At 36.2% G+C, this 19,777-nt stretch overlaps 2 protein-coding genes across 2 annotated transcripts in view; both read right to left on the bottom strand.

Moving 5' to 3' along the window:
* Positions 1 to 1,187: 1,187 nt before the first annotated feature.
* Positions 1,188 to 6,039, bottom strand: or90a1 (odorant receptor, family 90, subfamily A, member 1). The gene is given in 7 exon segments (XM_043242489.1): positions 1,188 to 1,330; positions 1,333 to 1,389; positions 1,392 to 1,722; positions 1,724 to 2,284; positions 4,813 to 5,113; positions 5,115 to 5,720; positions 6,023 to 6,039. Coding segments are annotated over 7 exon segments (2,016 nt in total).
* A 2,951-nt stretch (positions 6,040 to 8,990) lies between these two features.
* Positions 8,991 to 19,777, bottom strand: part of matn4 (matrilin 4) — a 20,539-nt gene continuing 9,752 nt past the window's right edge. Inside the window, 16 exon segments of the mRNA XM_043243035.1 lie at positions 8,991 to 9,228; positions 10,674 to 10,766; positions 11,035 to 11,190; positions 11,606 to 11,882; positions 11,884 to 11,934; positions 11,966 to 12,015; positions 12,404 to 12,526; positions 13,741 to 13,863; positions 14,220 to 14,342; positions 15,223 to 15,345; positions 15,613 to 15,735; positions 16,287 to 16,409; positions 16,856 to 16,978; positions 17,431 to 17,553; positions 19,070 to 19,192; positions 19,419 to 19,541. Of these exon segments, the coding sequence (XP_043098970.1) occupies positions 9,170 to 9,228; positions 10,674 to 10,766; positions 11,035 to 11,190; positions 11,606 to 11,882; positions 11,884 to 11,934; positions 11,966 to 12,015; positions 12,404 to 12,526; positions 13,741 to 13,863; positions 14,220 to 14,342; positions 15,223 to 15,345; positions 15,613 to 15,735; positions 16,287 to 16,409; positions 16,856 to 16,978; positions 17,431 to 17,553; positions 19,070 to 19,192; positions 19,419 to 19,541 (1,916 nt within the window). The 3' untranslated portion in view covers positions 8,991 to 9,169.

Genomic DNA, 19,777 nt, shown 5'->3' with positions numbered 1-19,777 from the left:
CAGGGTTTTGACATTAGCAGAAGTTGTTTTTCCCAGAGACAAATGGATGTAAATAGACAATAACACATTAAGCTATCTGTTAAATATATTTGAATACGTGTTTTTTGTTATGTTTGAGGATTGTTTTTTAATTATCTTGCTGTGATAGCATATTATAGTTTCTTATTATAGAATTTTTTTTTTTGTAAATTTATCTATGGATTCATACATATTATATGTACAAAATCATGCAATCAGGTTGTTGTTATCCTGCCACTAACATGTTTTATTTTAGGCCTCAGTAAGTTTGATACAAGTTCAACTGAAAGGAATGCATTGCTTCGATTAATTAATAAACAGTTTATCTTTTTTTATAACATAGCTGCAACTGTGGAATGTGATTACATATATTTGTAATAATATTTGTTTTTAAAGAATTACAATTTGAATTTAAAGTTTATTTTTTTACATATTCTATTTAAATCAATAAAAAACTTGCTTAATTAAACTGTAAAAACAGGGTTAATTGACCCGAAAATTAAAATTCAGTCATTAATTACTCCTCATATCATTCCAAACCCATAAGACATAAAATTAAGACATTTTTTTAATTCAACAGCAAATGTCCTCTCATAGTTTCATAATATTACGGCTGATGTGACTTCCCCTTGAAGTCCCCTTGCTATGTTTCTGGACACTTGATCATGTAAGTATCCTTGCTCTAAGATTTCATAAAAAAATATGATGTTTGGAACAACATGAGGGTGAACAGACTGAATTTTAGATTTTTTTGGGCGAACAATCCCTTTTTCGTAAATTCCATCTAATTTAAACCATAAAATTTTTGTAAACGGATGTGTTTATGTTGATTCAGTGACTCTCCTGACTTGCATAAATCCGGTTAACTTATATTTTTCTGTTTGTTTAGTGTACCAACCAACTCATGATATATACTTTCAAAACAATGGTGGTCTGTTCATAACACCTTATGAAGATGATTTATTCAAACTCCATCTGTAGCAAAAACATTTCTGAATAGGCTTGTCCGTGATAAACAAAATGTGGAGAATGATTAAAAATCAAAAGTTGGGGAATCATTTAAAACCGCACATGTAGTAAGACAGAGGCACGATTTGTTACAGATCAGACTATTATTCCAAACCCTTGGCACGTTATAATATTAGTAAACCGTTATGTTACAGATCCTCTTAATCTTCTTCATCTTTACACTCTACACTGGTGTCTATCCCAGCGAGACCGCACACAAAATACCTCTTTAGATACCTGCGGAACTTTTTATCCCGCACTCCGTATATGATCGGACTCAAAAAGCGTGGCAAAATATACACACCAGATAGCGTTGGCGAAACGGGATTTGCGGACGCCCCGGGAAGATGATGCCCAGCACGCTTCCACGCTGGGAGACACGTAAGACAGCATGCACATCAGCAGCTGGAACCCGTGCAGCAAGATAGTGCTGGTCGCGCGGCTGGCGGAAGCTCTGTCGTTGGAGAGCGCGCGGGCCGCGAGCGCGATGCGCAGGTACGTGAACAGCAGCGTGAGGAACACCAGCGAGAAATAAATGCCGTCGAACGCCTGGCGTTTGTACAGCAGCACGGGGTCCTTGAACACGTTCTGTCGGAGACAAAACACGCTCGTTTGGAAGAAGCTCATGGGCTCCGTGGACAACGTCACGAAAAGGTCAGTGATGTCGGGGGCTACGGAAACGAACCAAACGGCCGCTTATGAGCTGGTACGCGCGGCGCGCGGTGCAGATCTGCGCTTGACGAGGATGGCAGATCGCGACGTAACGCTCGATGGCCATGCCTGCCAGATTGACGGGCGTGCTTCTGGTGGTGAACACGGCCACCAGGATGAAGAAACAACACACTCCTACGCTGATGGTGTACAGGGTGTAGCTGACCACCAACAGAACGATGGTCACGGTGAGCTGCACCGCGTCGTTGATCACCATGTGTATGAATAGAATGTAGCGGGGGTCCTCGTAAAAGATCTGGTGTCTGAAGAAGGTGGCCACGACGCTGCCGTTGATGTAGCTGAGGAGAAGCCACACCAGGACCATGATGAAGTTCTTAACGAAGGCCGTGGTGAACGTGTCTCTCACGAGGAGTTGCTGGCCTCCTGTTGAATTCATCACGCGGGCCTTAAGTCTGAGAACAAACGAGGAAAATAAGATGCAACATGATGCCCATCTTGTCTGTCCATCTGATTTCTTTACAATGACTGACGATATCTCAGGATGTTGTTGTACATTAAATTTGTTTGATGTTTTTATCCAAAGTTGCTTACATTGCATTCAAGATGTACACTTCATCAGATCTATCTATGTAGTAAAGCCACTTTGGATAAAATCATCAAATCAAATAAATCATTTAAGAAACTACCTTAAAATAGTAAGTATCACATGTTCATATCGTGACAAATATAATATAATATAATAGTCACATAACAGTCACATAAAGCAGCTGTAGCATACTTGCAATGAATTATCCTATGCATAAATCAACTTTGAAAATAATTAAACACCATGCTTTCGTGCACAAGGACATGCATATGCTTTTGTATTTTTTGAATTTTTGATGCAGACAAAAGCATAAAATAAAAACAGCTACACGCTTTTCTTTGATCGCAGTGCTAAAGTAACAATCCACTCAAACAAATGCTCCAAAAAAAGCTTAGGTTCTTCCAGTACAGTCAGTGAAGGCTGTGAAGTGATAAAAATCAAGAAGTACAAAAATATAATTCATAGTTAGCACAGAATGGATGAATACAAATGTAACAAACGTATAGAGAAATTACCTTTTTCAGTTACTACTAACTAGTCAGACTGGCAGAACTCACCCCGGTCTGTCAAGCACCAGCACTATGAAGACGTGACAGCTTTTTAAATGCTTATACACTCTGTTTGATTGTAGATGATGATGTCAGTTTTGTCACTAGGGAAAATATAGCTAAAAAAAATAAGCTTGAATGTATATGGGAAAAATACAAATTCGAAATGCGATAGTAGGCCCAGTTTTAGGGGTCATTTTTCTGAGGCTGAATTCTAATTTATTAAATACACTGTTTGCACAGTTATTAGGCAAGTAATTATTATGAAATTATTATTTATTATTAAACCACTTAGTTCTACAATAAAGGATTACAAATCTACGTCTATGGCAGAGGTTCAGATTCATTTTTCAGAGTCATCTTTTGACTAAGCTGTGACTTCCCCAATCAGCTCACCAGACTGTCTAACAATTTGACTCCAAACCAACACACGAGAGAAAATGTTAAAAGCGATTTCAATAAAAGCGCAATAAAATAAAGTTATCAAGGTCCTGAAGGATCCTTCAGTCCTCACGTGCTAGTTTTTATGTTTTCTGATTAATTTCAAATAATTTATTTACATAATCATTTTACATTTGTTAAACATTATTTATATGATTTATTATAATTTTTATTACTTCCATTTTATGTCATTTATCATTATTAAGTATTTTTATTGTTTGTTCATTTATTGTTTCTGTATTTTGTATTTCTTATTTTAAAAAAATCTATATTTTTCCTTATGTATTTTCGAGTTTGTTCAATCTCATGCTTGTGGGGTTTCATTTATAGTTTTGTGAACAGAGATAGATAAGGGGAAGTGTGTATGGAAGCCCAGTGTTTATGGGATGTTGCTGTGAAGCAGTTTTGGTGTAACAGTGTTGAACTTGTGCTGGTCAGACGATGTTTGAAAATGTTGTTCACTTCGTCTCCTTCTGCTCTTCTCAGGCTTTTCTACAACGCTACGACTGATGCAAGACTGGATATAAACACTTTTTAATTCGCATTAACAGCCTGCTTCATACTGACTAACTAATTTTTTCTGATGCGCCAGCAAAAGGCAATACGTGGGATTCAGCATCCAGGCTGGACTCTAAATATCTGGCAGGAGACTCCTATAGATCAGTCCTTTTCAGCCAATTTCCTTAAAAAAAACAGGGGTTGGTGCCCATTTTTGCATATTATTTCACAAATTTCTTCAAAGTTCAACTTCGAGTTGCACGTTTTGTGTGTCTCTGTAATCAAACACACCTGATTTAACTAATGAGTGTGTCAGAAAAGAGAGACAATGCGAAATGGGCAGTTCTTTTCATTAAAATTGATGTAAGAGCAGGCTATTAGGACTGCCGGACTTTCAACACCTTAGGTACATGCTGTACCTGGTTAAAAATATAAATAAAATCATGATTCTGTTATTATGTGGCCTACTACAAATGTCCTATCAGCTCATGTTTAGCCGTTTTGAGAGGAAAGCTTTCATTTCGATCTAAATCAACGTGCTGATTATCCTTAAGTTCTAGCTAGTTTCTGAATTTCATTGCTTAAATCAGAAATGTGCATTGTGCAAAATTGTTGTGCTCTGGCTGGTCGTAATGTAACATGGCAGATCATTTTATTGAGAAAAGACAGTTTATAGGACATGGTATGTGACCTGATATCTTATGAGAGAATTACTGCTTTTCATATATAATATTAGCACAAACACTGAGAGAAAATGAGTCCAGTTTTACATGGTGAGAAGAAGAACTTTAGTTAAAGTTAAAACTACTCATTTAGTAATGCTTGTTTTCGCTGTACAATATAAGGGACTATTTCCGCTGATGTTCTTTTATGTTGGTATGTTTTGAAATGCATAGCTGCCATTACTTCCCTAAATAGGTCTTAAAATCTTATGCAATTTCTTACTTTACGCACAACATTTTTCTTGCAAAACAAGATCCATCCTGCACGATAAATAAAAATCTCGACACAGCGAGTGGATCACATGGATTTATTGGAAACTTTAGCCAAATTTCCAGTAGATTGGAGATTTTGTATGTTCCTCCTGATCTTGAACATTGAACACAGTAAGTATCTTTTCAGGTATTTGCAAAACATTTGGTCTCTCACGCCGTACACAATTGGACTGATAAACCTGGGGATTACCTGGATTACTAAATAACTTCCGAATCTCGTATCTACAATGTACAGTGGAAACATTTCCAAAAGCAGCCTGTCCAGGAAGGGCCCGACGAACGTCAGCATGCACATCAGAAGCTGGACCCCGTGCAGGAGGATGGTACTCCGAGCTTTGCGAGCATCCAGTTCGCGGCTCGCACAAAACACATGATCTTCGGGCGGCGTACGCTATAGTGAGCCACACGAAGCTCAGATAAACGATGTACACGATATTTCTCTTTTGCACTATATACGGGTTATCGAACACGTTGTCTCTGACGCAGGCCACGCTGCTGTAGAAGAAGGTTAGAGGTTTTACAGCGAACAGGATGAACAGGTCTGGAAGAACCTGAATGGCACTCAGGACCCAGATCAGGCCGATAAGGATGTACGTTTTAGGCACCGTACAGATCTGAGCGTGACGTAAAGGGTTACAGATGGCTATGTAGCGCTCCACAGCCATGCTAGCGAGGGTCAGAGGCGTGTTGAGTGTCATGAATATAACGCAGATCAATAAAACACAGCAGAAAGAGACATTGAGAGTAAACACGGTGTAGCTTAAAACGTGAAGGACGACCGCAACCGACAGTTGAATCATGTCGTTGAACACCATGTGAACGAAGAGAATGTAGCGAGGATTATTGTTGAAGATCTCATGCTTGATGAAGGTGTGGACGAGCGTGCCGTTGATGTAGTTGATGGAGATGCACAAACCAACCACGATCACATTTCTGGTCACCGCCGTGCTTAAGCTATCCCGCAGGGTAATTTGCCAGTGACGCTACCTAATTAGCGAAAGGTTCATCTTTTGACGGCAGCGCTTTCTGGAAAGAAGACAACGGAGGAGCTTTGGGAACGCTATGCACAAAGACAGCCAGGGGAGGCCCAACAAAATTCAGTTGCATTAACAAATTCACAAACAGTATACAGAAATAGCATTACTGTACATAAAGTTAGAGAAGGCGTCTCTGCTGACGCTTTAGTCTGGTCTGAAGGAAGAAGCCTCATTTTATACCATGTCATTCGGGTCTTAGGGAATAGGAGATATTTTTACCTTTGCGATCTGCGCATGACAACCTCGTGTGATGTCAGAAGAACTCAAACCAAGTATTTCCTTTTGGCACGGAGGCATTTAAATGTTTACGAAGTGCTGAAAACTGAACTTGTAAATATTGCTTTAAATTCAAATGTATTTTGATAAAATGTTGAACATTAATGCAAAAATGGTCAAACAACGATAATTTAGAAATTAAAAAAAGAAATAAACATGTTTTAAGGCATCTTTATTCCTATTAAGAATCATCATGGATCAACTTTTTTGGGCATCTCTGCTTTAGAGAAATATGCTTTCTAATGGACGCGACCACGACGGCCTTTTAGCCTGAAAATATGGGTTTAGCGTTTTCCAGTGCTGGTAGATGCTCAAATGTTCTTCCTCAAAGGCAGCCATACATGCTTGTTGTAGATCTTTAATTAAAAAAAAAATAAAAATCATTCTCATGATCCGAATTTGAAAAGGTTTAAAAGTGGCATATATTCTATAACATTTTGCACATTTTTAAATGTTTATTTTATTTAATACAGCAGTACTAATTTCGCAAACGTGAGATTTCAGTCTCATATGCAGTGCGCTTTTATGTGCAGCCTGTCATTGTTCTTATAAATCTTATATATCAATTCATTTAAAAATCTAAGATTCAGATATACCTTTTATGAAAAAATGACGTGGAAAGAGAGTACTTACGACAAGACTTAAAACATTTTTAATGCTTCAGATCTTTCAAAGGAATTTAAAACGTTCAGATTCATCCATGGGTCATGACCTTTTTCTTATTGTAGTTTTTATTGCTGAAAAAACGAAACAAATGTAAAATCAAAGACACACATTACTACAACTGCTATGTTTTTTTTAGATATAAAATAATTAACTTCATAATATTATATATATATTGCACATTTTAGCAAAGATTACGTTTATGTTATCATCAGTATTTTATTATTTATTTATTATCAATTTAGATTACATTGGTCAAAGGTGAAAGTAAAGACTTTTACATTAATCCAAATCCATGCCTTGAAGAAAATGCATTATGTTTTCCCAAAAAATATTAAGCAGCACAACTATTTTCAAAATTGATAATATTAAGAAATGCTTATTGTATGCTTAGAGTATGATTTCTGAAGGACCATGTGACACTAAAGACAGTAGTTATGTTGAAAATTCAGCATTTTTATATATATTAAAATAGACAACTGCTACTTTAGATTGTAAAAACATTTCACATTAATTTTTTTACTGTATTTTCAAACATATGAATGGAGCCTTAGTTAGCATTAAATTACAAGAGCATCTGTCAAAAAAAAAACATAGCTGTCAAAAAACAAGCAAACAATTAACTCCTGTCTTTCTAGAAACCTGTGCCCTTTTCCTCATCATATGTTTGTGTTTCTAAAAAAAGCGACAGTTCACAAAAGGGAGTTCTGTTGAGATGACAAGACATTTGTCCTTTAAACATCTGAGTATTGGGCACCGAGCTGCAGTATGTTTGTGGTAATTAACACGCTTTCACTGAGGCTAGCGGGAATCTCTCACATTTCATAACCTCTACTGGGCCTAGACGGAGCGGGAAGGAGGCGCGAGAGACTCGAGTGTCTCGGGCCCCAGAGATCTGCAGGTAAAAGGGCAAACACTGTTGAAATGCAAGTCACATCACTGGAGCGACAGTACGCCTGTGAGATGCACATAAGATCACGGGGCTTAATAAGAGAGATTATTTTTGATGTTTAAAGGTCCGCTGACATCGAGAGATTTTTATTTTGAAATGTCAGCGCTAATGGTCTCTTGCGTTTGGATTACGCTGTGGCTGATGTAAATGTTGATCAATTACTACGACTGTGGATGTGTGTCGCATTCATGTACTTTGCAAAAAAAGTAAAATAAGTATAATTGAAGTTATAAGAGAAAGTATTAGTTCTTTCTCCCTCAAAATTTTACATTTATTCCAATGGTTTACTTGACATTTCTATGTAATTATTAGTGAAAAAAACCTATTTATTTAAAAAATAAACATTACATGATTTTCATTGGTATGTGTATGTATATGTGTGTGTGTGTGTGTGTATATATATATATATATATATATATATATATATATATATATATATATATATATATATAGAAATGACAAATGAGTCTTAGTGATATACTAATAACTATTATAATGTTATATTGTTGAAAAATCATTATACATTTCATTAAATTATAATAAGTATTAGTATACCACTAAGACAGTAGATTCATTATGCTGTATATCATAGTAGAATATTTCTTGAGAGCAGTCTGAAAACATCTTTATTTGACACTGTGAAAGAATACAGACACGTTTTGAACGTTTTAAAAAAAGAGTGTTATTAGGAAATATCCAAAAAGTACAAGAATTCACATATAAGAGCCTTATAATGGGGCCTTTTTTGCAAACATCTAGAAAACATAAAAACCTGAGGCCAGAGTACTCTGAGGTATCGTTACTGGATTCCGTATTCAATAAAACTATTTTAAAAATGCAACTTAAGGGCACTGTACATTACTACTTGCTTCATACAATTTTAAATCTCATTTTAATGTTAGACTATCTGGTTGTTTTCGAGTCCAAACTCTGTTTGCAGTCCAGTTAAACATTTAACAATTAGCAGAACATGTTCCTCTGACTAGTTCTAATATTCATGCACAAAACATTGACAGGCAACAACTTTGGAAATATGACGGAGTGCGTGTGTATTAGTATTTTCTGTAAGCTAATGATTCTAAAACTGTACAAAAACTATTTGTAACTGTTTTGTTTGTAATATCTGTAAGCAAAGGTTTTACGGGTCCACGGTGTCACATTACTGTGCATATATATTTAACAAAATGATGCAAATAATAATAAAGATGACAATATTTCAGAGTGGTACCAAACACTCTACTTCCTTTTAGTGCATAAATGCCAACATCATACATCTTGCAAATACACATTCTCTCTAAGTAAATCATAACACAGATCATATATAAATAGGGAACAATATCAGCCATGTTCAAGAATGGCAGTGGAAATAGTGGGCCTCGTGCCTCAGGCGTCTACACCTGTAGATCTCGTGACTGTGGGGCTCTTCACACCCGGCGGGCCCCGTCCTCAGCTGCGCTGTTGTGTGAAGCTCTCTCTCATTTTCTCGTGAGCAACTGGCTCTCCAGAACTTCCAATCGCTTGGTCATAGCTGACAGTGAAGCACACAGTTAAGGCAATATAATATAAAATATTACCAGCCACGCTTTAGTTTTTTTTTTTTTTGGTTTGTTGGTTAAATGCCTAAAATAAGGTTTATGCTTAACACAAGCACATTATATTTTATGATGTAAGATATGATATATATCTATAATATCTAGGTTATATAAAATGTATTCACATACATTTATGTACATTCTCTAATTGGGTACATGAAGACTTAAAAGTTTAGAACAAAATCCATATAGTTAAATTTGTATATATCCATGTTATGTTATTTATGATTCAGATGTGTGTGTATATGTATATATATATATATATATATATATATATATATATATATATATATATATATATATATATATATATTTATTATACAGACATATGTGTATGGGATAGATATAATAAATATGGTAATATATGAAATTGTGCCAATTAGCAATAGGTTTGCTTCAAATGAAAACATATTACATATAATGGAAATTTCATATGTGCACATGTATCGTATGGTGGAAAACTAATTTTCTCAGAGCCTTGATTAGTTTATCACTTCTCCCTTGCACACTACTTTAACCCAAAATGTTTTTTGTGTCAAGAAGCTCAGGTGGTGGCGTTGAAGTGTAGTTTTTAACTTTGTACTTCCGCCGATTGCATTTAGGTTCCCAAATGTGGAGATTATCATGAAACAACAAGTGCAAGAAAAGACTTTTGTTTCTGCCATGATCCAAAAGCTAATAGTAAAATCGTACTGAGACCAGAATAATGCTAACTTTTTGATTGCCTACAAAATTACATAATCACTGCAGCGCCGATTTACATATTTAAATGCCAAAAACAGTAAATGATGTGTCCTTTTGGCCTCTCTGATGAAAAAATGATGTGGAATTGGATTGCGCATGGCACCGCTTGAACAAATGAGCTCAAAAGTCTCTGAGCAATGCACTCTAACCACTAGATCCAACTTTAAATGACTCCCATCAGCAGTACTTAAACTATGATGAGAGCCAGGAAGCGACATTCTTACTTTTGTAATCTCATCAAACTCTAGCTAAACGGATCCAGTGGAGACGTGCATCAGCATCTAGTAGTTCTGAAACATCTGTTTCTGGCCTCAGATGGGGGACAAGGGCTCTTTTGAGCTTTGATGAATGATGCTGAGTGAGAGATCTGAAACAAAGAGCCATTGAAGCGTGTGGTCACAGAGGTTTACGTGAGGAGCCAAACCAGAGGGGCCAGTCTGGAACAGATCAGACCCACAGACACAATGTGGGCTCTTTCTGTATAGAGGGGCTTCTGTTAGACCCCTCAGCTTGTTGTAATAATGCGATAATCCTCAGGTTATATGGGAGAAGGTTTGCTGCAATGCTGCACGGTGTAGTTGCATGTGATGAAAAACAAGCGTGTTGTTTATAGGACCTGTGCTGATGAATATATAAAGGATATGTTTCTGGTTGAGCTGGTCTAGGGTGGACATCACTGGGCTGAACTCCACAAGATTCTCATGCTTAGGGTCCTTGACTCCGATCTCCTTTGACTCTCAGCTGAAAAATTAGCCATTGAATGTGAGAATGAACACAATATCCAGTATAATGATCATCAATAATTTCCCTAAACTGGTACTTTATGCATTCTATTATAAGGAATATATAGCCTGCATTGAATACTCATTGGCGCCTCCTTATGTGAACATTGCATGTGTGTGTTTACTTCAGGCTCTAGATGGTGCTATTGAACAAAATACTGTGCGCCATCTAGCGCAGATGATTCAGATGTGGTATACGTGTTCTCAGTCTTTTAAACGCACCTGCACAGACATTGAGCTTGGGAGGGTTCCAAAGGATTCGGCTGATGGCAGTGAAGTCTGCGGTATAGAAGAAGTGTTTTTCCATGGGCTCAGAGGCAATCTCTTTCAGCTCATCTTCAACGGCTTTACCCACACCAACAGCATACATGGTGATACCTGCAACATCAATAAACAAGAGCATATATACCTGTATATGTGTGTGTGTTTTTTAAATTATTTATTTTATATTATAGTTATTATTATTTAGAGTTTTGTGATTTTGGGGAAATTTGGGATTGAACTATTTATTTTTGTCTAATCTTCAGCAATAAACTATTATTCTTGTACTAATAAAATTAAAATAGTTTATCAATGTTTTAATATAATAAATTAATTAAAAATATAAAACAATAAAATATTTGTATTTTTTTTTATCTTTTCTAGCAATAATAATAAAATTAAAATTAAAAGCTTTTTTGCTAAATTTAAGAAACATCTATTTTTTTTAATGAATATTTGTATTATAAAGTGATCTTGAGTGCCACTTTCATTCTGAATACCGCTTTTATCTTCAACCCCTAAATAACAATACCGGCATCCTTGACTTTCTTGGCCCACTCCTGAATATCATCCTGTGATCGCCCATCAGTGAAGACCAGGCCAACCCGTCGGATGTTCTTATCAGCAGGACGTGCTCCGTCGGCCTCAGAGAAGCTGTTCTCCACCATGTGTTTGAGAGCCAAGCCTGTCATGGTCCCCTTTTCCATGTATTCCACATTCATCACAGCCTTTTTGATCTCCTCTTTTGTCTGATACATGCTGAGCGGAAACTCTGTCCGCACTCGGCTTGAGTACTGACGCACCTTAATGCTGCGTTCCTTAGGGAGAGACGTCCAGCTGATCCACCACCTGGTTAACAAACTATGATGTGCTTTGAAGTCCCATGCCGCACGCCTGGAACCGCTGATGAGAGGACCAGGTCGATGTTGGAGGATCGACAGGCTTAGAGAGGGCAAGAGAAATGAACAGACGTGAATTAAAAAAAAAATTCCATTAGCAGAGAAGGTGGGGATTTTCAAAGATGACGTTTCTAATTTTGAGCTTCATATTTGCTTTCCCTTGCAGAAATACTTCTTAAACTCACAAACTTTATATTTTGCTTGAGGGTTTCGAAAAAATGCATATGGGCGATATTAAGCCAAGGTCTCTAAATGTTAAACTGAGATATAATAAAGTATTTTAAGTACACTTCACCTCTAGCAACAGAATGCATGCAGTTTATGAAGACACCAATCTATACTTTTGCAGTTTTAGGAATTCAGCTTTAGGCATTTCCCCTTTTAAAACAAACTTTAGGATCATCTCAGCTATAATAAGGGCTGTGCATTACTTCCGCAGCTCTTGCCGTCGTCCTGTAGCACGTGGCCCTCAGGACATATGCAGTGGTATGATCCCGGAGTGCTCACACACTGGTATTCACAACCATGTTCCACTGTGTTACACAGGTTATCCGCTGCAGAAGACATAAACATGAAGAACGTTTCATACACCACAATAAAAATACACGAATGGGATTCATGAGGTGAAAAAAGGAATGTGATTTAAGTGAAGGATGGATCATGTGAAACTGAAGACTGGAGTAATGCATTAAATTCATCACTAAATGTATCATTTAAAAGTGACAGTAAAGACATAAAGTTACAAAAGATCTATTCATCATTGTTGACAATAACAATGAAAATGTATTGTACATCAGCATCTTAGAATGATTTCTGAAGGATCGTGTTATACTAAAGACTGGAGTAATGATGGTGAAAATTCAGCTTCACATCACAGGATGACAATAAAAGCCACTTGACTTGACTTGACAGGAGTAAATTAGATTTTAAAATATATTCAAATAGAAAATGTTTTCATATTTTACAACATTGCTGTTGCTTTGTTGTATTTTGGGTCAAATAAATGCAACCTCGAAAAAAAAAAAAAAAAAAAAAGCGAAAAATTCAAAAACATAAAAAAACAACTACACTTTTGAATAATAGTGTACTATTTGTTTGTATGCATTTAATCAATCCCAAAAATCTATTCCAAAGAATGTGAATAAAACTTTATTTCTGCCATATATTAAATCGGTAACAGAGAAGCGGAAATCTGGTGAAGGAATGACCGGGCTCTTTAAAGCAAATGTCCTGAGCCTTTAGGTAAACTTAACAAATGATAAACGACACACTTGATATTTTTGGCCTTTCCAGCTGTTCAAGGCCAAGGTCTGGGAAGGCCATCAGGCTTAAAGAGGGGGCGCTTCGTTTCCGCGCCAGCTGATTTTGAACCGTTTTAAAAGAGTTTCAGCCAAGTAATCAAACCGTGTCGAGTAATTTGAGCATATTTGCGAACTGAATAGCTTTATGACCTAGATTAATCTGTTAATCAACTTACAAGGTCAATAAATCACACCATACATCAAATGCTGTGAAAGCCTCAATGATCATTTTAAAAGTAAACCTTTTGCTCTTGAAAAGCAATTACATAAAAAAGCATGCAATGAAATACAAACACTGATATGCACTAAGAAAATTCCACCTCTGCTTTTAAAACTTATTTTATGCATTTGCTTGTGAAAATCTACTAATTTGCATCTTAAACAAGGAAAACAGACAGTACCTGTATTTTAATACATAAAACACTTATCGTCTATAATGCGGCACCTGTCTGGAGCTTCATACATACACTGGCAGGTCTTTCCGTCCTCCTGAAGAGTGTATCCCTCATTGCAGCGACAGAAGAAGCCATTGAGCACACTAACACAGTGATGATCACAACTGTGATTCCCAAATGAACAGTAATCAATCACTGAGAAACAAAAACAAACGCAATAGTGTTTTAGTGATTAAACGTCCAATAACTACTTCAAAAAGGGATTAAATGTGATATTGTAATGAATAGGTTAAATTTCAAACAACTGGAATGGCAACAAAAGCATCCGCAAACACATTTAACCTTGACCCAAACACTAGCCATGCGAGATCAACCTACCAATAAAACATAGGTTCTCATAAAACACAGGCTATATAGAAGAGCAACTGTCCATTTTAAGAAACTTTTTACATTATGGTCGCCGAATAATTTAAAGAGCCTGATGCCAAGTCAGTGCAGGATTAGTGTTGTGTGTATGGGTCTGGAAGTGTATGTGTGTTACTCTCACTAACTTGTGCAGGTCTTCTTGTCATCATTGAGAGTGTATCCATCTTTACAGCGGCAGTGAAAGCCTTTCAGGACACTCACACACTCGTGCTCGCAGCTGTCGTTTCCAAATGAGCAGTAGTCGATCACTAGAGCAGGAAGAGAATGGTAGGAAACACACTTTTTTTTAAAAAAATCACAGAAAACAGTAAAAACGGTTCACACTTTGTGTCTCAAATTACAGAGAGACAATCACCCTTAAGTTGCTTCACTTATTTTGACATGAAACGGTTAGGAAGTAGAATGTTAACGGTTAAACCAGCCGGTTCAAAAGGGGTAGGATGTTCAGAATGTAGCAGATGTGTTTATTTTGTGGTTGTTTTAATGCCCTTTTGATGTTTTGTATGTTTTGTCCCTGCTGTTAGTGCTGGCTGGATGCTGTTAGCCAGCAAAACCTGTTGAAGCCAGTTTCTGCCTCACAAAATAAAAAATAATATTAAACCTTTGTGACTTTAATTTATTTACATCTCCCAGTCTTGATCTTGTTAATTTAAAATGTATAATTACCTTTAAAAGTTTGCGGTTGGTAAGATTTTGTAATGGTTTTGAAAGACGTCCATTATGCTCACCAAGATATAAGGCATATATTAGAAATGCAATTACGAAATGTTATTACAATTTAACTGTTTTGATTTGAATGTATTTTTAAACTATCATTTATTTCTGCTATCAGAGCTGAATTGTCAGCATCATTACTCCATTTGCTGCTGATAAACTTAAGATTCTCTGGTGAATAGAAAAAATAAAATAGAAACTATAGAAATGTCTTAACTATCACTTTGGATCAATTTAATCCATCCATGCTGAATAAATGTATCGTCTTTAAAAAACCAAAAAAAAATTCCAGCGGTAATGTATACCTCAATTTATCCATTATATTTTTTCCTCTGAAGCAGAAATGGGCTTCCACAAAAGCAAAGCGTGCATAATAGTACATGTGTGTGAGTTCTATACGTTGCCCTCACTAACTTGTGCAGGTCTTCAGGTCGTCATTGAGCGAGTATCCTTCATTACAGCGGCAGTTAAAGCCTTTGAGCACACTCACACACTCGTGCTCGCAGCTATCATTCCCAAACGAGCAGTAGTCGATCACTAGAACAGGCAGAAAGAAGCAGAGAAGCTCAAAATTTGGAGTAAGACGAGCAGCCAAAGTAGTTGGCAAAGAGCAAAATGTTTGTAAGAGGAAGAAGCATAGAAAGGAAACTTGTAAAAATGCTATTATGTTTATTTTATGGATTTTTTCAGTTAAGCATGGATTTATAAATTATACTTAATACTTGTATTAAATTGGGATTATGGATACTCTTATGTATGTTTAGGTGTATGCGTGTAGAGCTTTAACATGTATCCTTCACTGACTTGTACAGGTCTTCTTGTCATCGTTGAGTGTGTATCCGTCATTACAAACGCAGTGAAAGCCTTTCAGGACACTCACACACTGGTGCTCGCAGCTATCGTTCCCAAATGAGCAGTAATCGATCACTAAATATGGATTAGATGGGTTTAAAGAACATGACCAAACATCACCAAACTCCTTCTTTCATATAGTTCTCAAATTTTCTCAGTTGTTTATGAATATGGTGGAGAATTTGTCTTGCAAATAAAATGACAGCTCTTACTGGGCCCCAAGTCTAAATTCAGAACAACAACAGTAACAGTAACGACTTCAAATGATGATGAAGTATGCTGTGTTTCTCGACGTCAATACAAATGGGTAAACTGGCAGTGGGCTTGTTACACAAACTAAAACAGAGAGCGACAGTACGGCCTGTGATGCACAATTTCAAAGAATAATAACTGAGTGTAGCATTGTTTTGTTCACTTAGCATGCTTCTTAACTATCTGCAAACATATTAGGGTATTTTATGCTTAAGTAGAGTCAAAAACTTACATACAGCACCGTTAAAGACTGGAAACACTCCACCATTTAGAAAAGTTATTATAAGATTAGCAATGGATGGCCCAAATATAACAACTGAGAAAAACACTGAGAAATAAGTTAATACATAAATTGATTGTAAGCCTTCACTGACTTGTGCAGGTCTTCTTGTCATCGTTGAGTGTGTATCCGTCATTACAAACGCAGTGAAAGCCTTTCAGGACACTCACACACTCGTGCTCGCAGCTATCGTTCCCAAATGAGCAGTAATCGATCACTAAATATGAATTAGATGTATTAGAATTCAAGGACATGACATGTTGAACCGAATGTATTACTGTTTTGAAATGTGGGTGTTTTAAAGTAAAGTTTCTTTGCTTCTTCCGAATTTTTCTCAATTGTTTACCATTAATATGACAGTAGGGCTTCTTGTATATAGTATTGTTGTTTTGAAAAACTTGATACTGATGCTCCAATGTGGCTGTATGGTTTCTCACTACAATGAATTTTGCCGCTAGAAATTACAATTGCGTGGTGATGTTGTGTCTTCTAAATATATCCTTTCCAAACTGCCTTGAATGCACAAAATGTTCAAACTGGAAACACTCTTACCAGTTTAGCAATTGATGGCCCTAAATATAGATGGTAAACAATTGCGAAAATAGCAACGAAATTTATTTTTAGGATTGATTGTAAGCAAAAGGATGTTCTGCCTTCACTGACTTGTACAGGTCTTCTTGTCATCGTTGAGTGTGTATCCGTCATTACAAACGCAGTGAAAGCCTTTCAGGACACTCACACACTGGTGCTCGCAGCTATCGTTCCCAAATGAGCAGTAATCGATCACTAAATATGGATTAGATATTTTTTTATATATAACCTTTGCACTACAACGTTTAGATACTTTAAACCATATTTACTTCCAATTGTTTCCCAATTGTTTTCCATGTTTAAGGTTAAGAACTCATTTTGGCCATCACATGCTCAGACATTATTCAGACATTTATGTGCTGTTTTGGAGGGAAAAAAAGGATGCCGTTGATTCCCAATTCCCAACTGTGGACAAACATCTGAAATCTTTTACAGAGCTTTCAGTGCTTTGAGACAGAACAGAGAGCAATACGAGGAAGGATATATTAAGGATATTAAACCCAACGGGATCCACATCTGGTGATATTCAAACTAGCATCTTAACAATTGGACCCAACACCGATGGTAAACAATTAAGAAATATGTGAAGTAAAAATGAATTCCTTTTAAATCTGTGAATGTACAAACTGACAATGGACTTCACTAACTTGTACAGGTCTTCTTGTCAGCGTTGAGTGAGTATCCATCGTTACAGCGGCAGTTAAAGCCATTGAGCACACTCACACACTCGTGTTCACAGCTATCATTCCCAAATGAGCAGTAGTCGATCACTAGAACAGGCAGAGAACAGTGAGAGAAAAGCTTTGGCAAAGCAGGAAGAGCAAACCACATCAAAGTAAACTACAAGCTGTGTTTATCCTTTAACATTTAAGCTGCTAAAACTATGCACGGTATTGTTATCGTAGACACCAAAAAAAAATGAAAAATTATTTATTAAAGATGATTTAGAATTTTGAATGTAGGCCTATCATAACACTTTTCCCTTTTACTGGTTAAATGCACAACACCGCTGTAAGCTACTATTTAATTTTAGTTAATTAATTAATTAAACAGCAAATGAAAAATTCTTCTAAACATTCATTAATCAATCATTGAACCATTGTTTAAATCATTGAATCATTGTTTAAATTAATTTATAAATTGTGTTATAAACTGCTTTTTTTGAGCTAACAAATTACGTGTTGTTTTATTTTTAATAAAGATTAACTAATGTAGCAAATGTAGCTTTTTATTCATTGATAATGTTAAAGTATTAACAAAGGTACTGTGATCCATATTGGTGTTTTACTTCTTTTGCTCTTTAATCTGTGTAAAACATTAGTACTTTATACATTTTTGTGCATTGCTTTATTGTATTTAAATGTTCATATATTTTGTAATAAGTAAAAAGGTATTAAACACTGCAACACTATTAACTTAACTACATTTTCAGTAGCATGACAGCAACTTAATTGCCTTCAAAACAGTGTATTTGTCCAGCAGCAAGCTAGTTTTACTAACAAACAGTAATGTAGCATGAACATGCTAAATCACAGTTTTGTGCCAAATAACTACTACTAATTGCTGAGTTAGTTATTTTCTGTGAATAGCTTGTAGCATAGCTAACAAATAGTAGGTTACATAATTTCCTGTTAAGATACGGTAACAAAAATATGCTTCCTGTGCTAACATAGCAGAGTGGCGTAGAAAAATGCTAAATCGCAGGATTTTTAAGCCATTGCTTACAAATGGTTTTGTGCCAGATACTATTAGTTTTAGCTGAGTTAGCTACTTTTTACTACAAAAAAAAACAACTACAACATGGTAAAAATGTTAAACTATAATTTAAACTATTTTTAAAGATACTATTTTTTAACAAAGTAACTTGTTTTTGAATTGCTAAGCTACTCGATGTGAAGCAGTTTCCCCATATTGCTCATGAACCAAAAAAGTTCTACTATTTGGCTGTTTTTACAATTTACTATAAAACCTGCACAGAACCAGAAGCTTAAACACTAAAACACGCTGTTTTTGTTCAGTGGCTTAATAGATAAACCAGCTGGTCACAAGAGGAAATGCATAGATAAGTACTGCAAGTGTGTTTTATAGCAGCATAATGCAGCCAAGAGGAAGCTGTAATGAAATTGCGAACTTTGTCTTTGCATTAGAAACTGTTCCATGTGTTTGAAAAATGTTAGTTAGGAGAGTGTCTGTGTCTGGCATGTAATTATAGGTTTGTAGCGTTGTGGGTAGTATTTGTGAGTCCTCCATATGTGAATTGTATTCGTATCCGTGGGCCTCACTAACTTGTGCACGTTGTTTCATCCTCATTGAGTGTGTATCCTTCATGGCAGCGGCAATAAAAGCTCTGAAGCACACTCACACACTCGTGCTCACAGCTATCATTCCCAAATGAACAGTAGTCGATCACTAGAACAGGCAGAAAGATGCATGAGACTTTGGTGATGGTAAAACACATGCAAAATTCAACGCTATTAATGTTTGCATTTGGCGATACTAGCATACTATGCAAACATTTATTATTTTTACTTGTTTTACATCACCTGCTCTGTATTAATATGCTGTAATACTACATAGCATCCGCTTTTTATATTTGAAAAAGCATTGTAAGTTGCAGGGAATTGCTCTCACTAACTTGTGCAGGTTTTCAGGTCATCGTTGAGCGAGTATCCTTCGTTACAGCGACAATTAAAGCCGTTGAGCACACCGACACACTGATGCTCACAGCTATCATTGCCAAACGAGCAGTAGTCGATCACTGAAACAGGCAGAGAACGACGAGAGAAGATTTATAAGTGAGTAAATCAGGTGAGTAAACCCCATGAAAACCGGACTGGAGCTTTCTGGGTTTTAGTTCATGTCGATTTGTTAGGATAGGCTAGAGTGCTTCATAAGTGTTTTTCATATCTAAAACTAAAACTTTTTTTTTATTGAAAAACTAAAAATAAAATATAATATTAAATGAAAAACTTAATTAATTAATAATTATATATA

The sequence above is a fragment of the Puntigrus tetrazona genome, chromosome 6 (genome assembly GCF_018831695.1).
Source record: "Puntigrus tetrazona isolate hp1 chromosome 6, ASM1883169v1, whole genome shotgun sequence".
In the NCBI taxonomy this organism is placed as follows: domain Eukaryota; kingdom Metazoa; phylum Chordata; class Actinopteri; order Cypriniformes; family Cyprinidae; genus Puntigrus; species Puntigrus tetrazona.
This window is presented reverse-complemented; position numbering and strand designations above follow the sequence as displayed.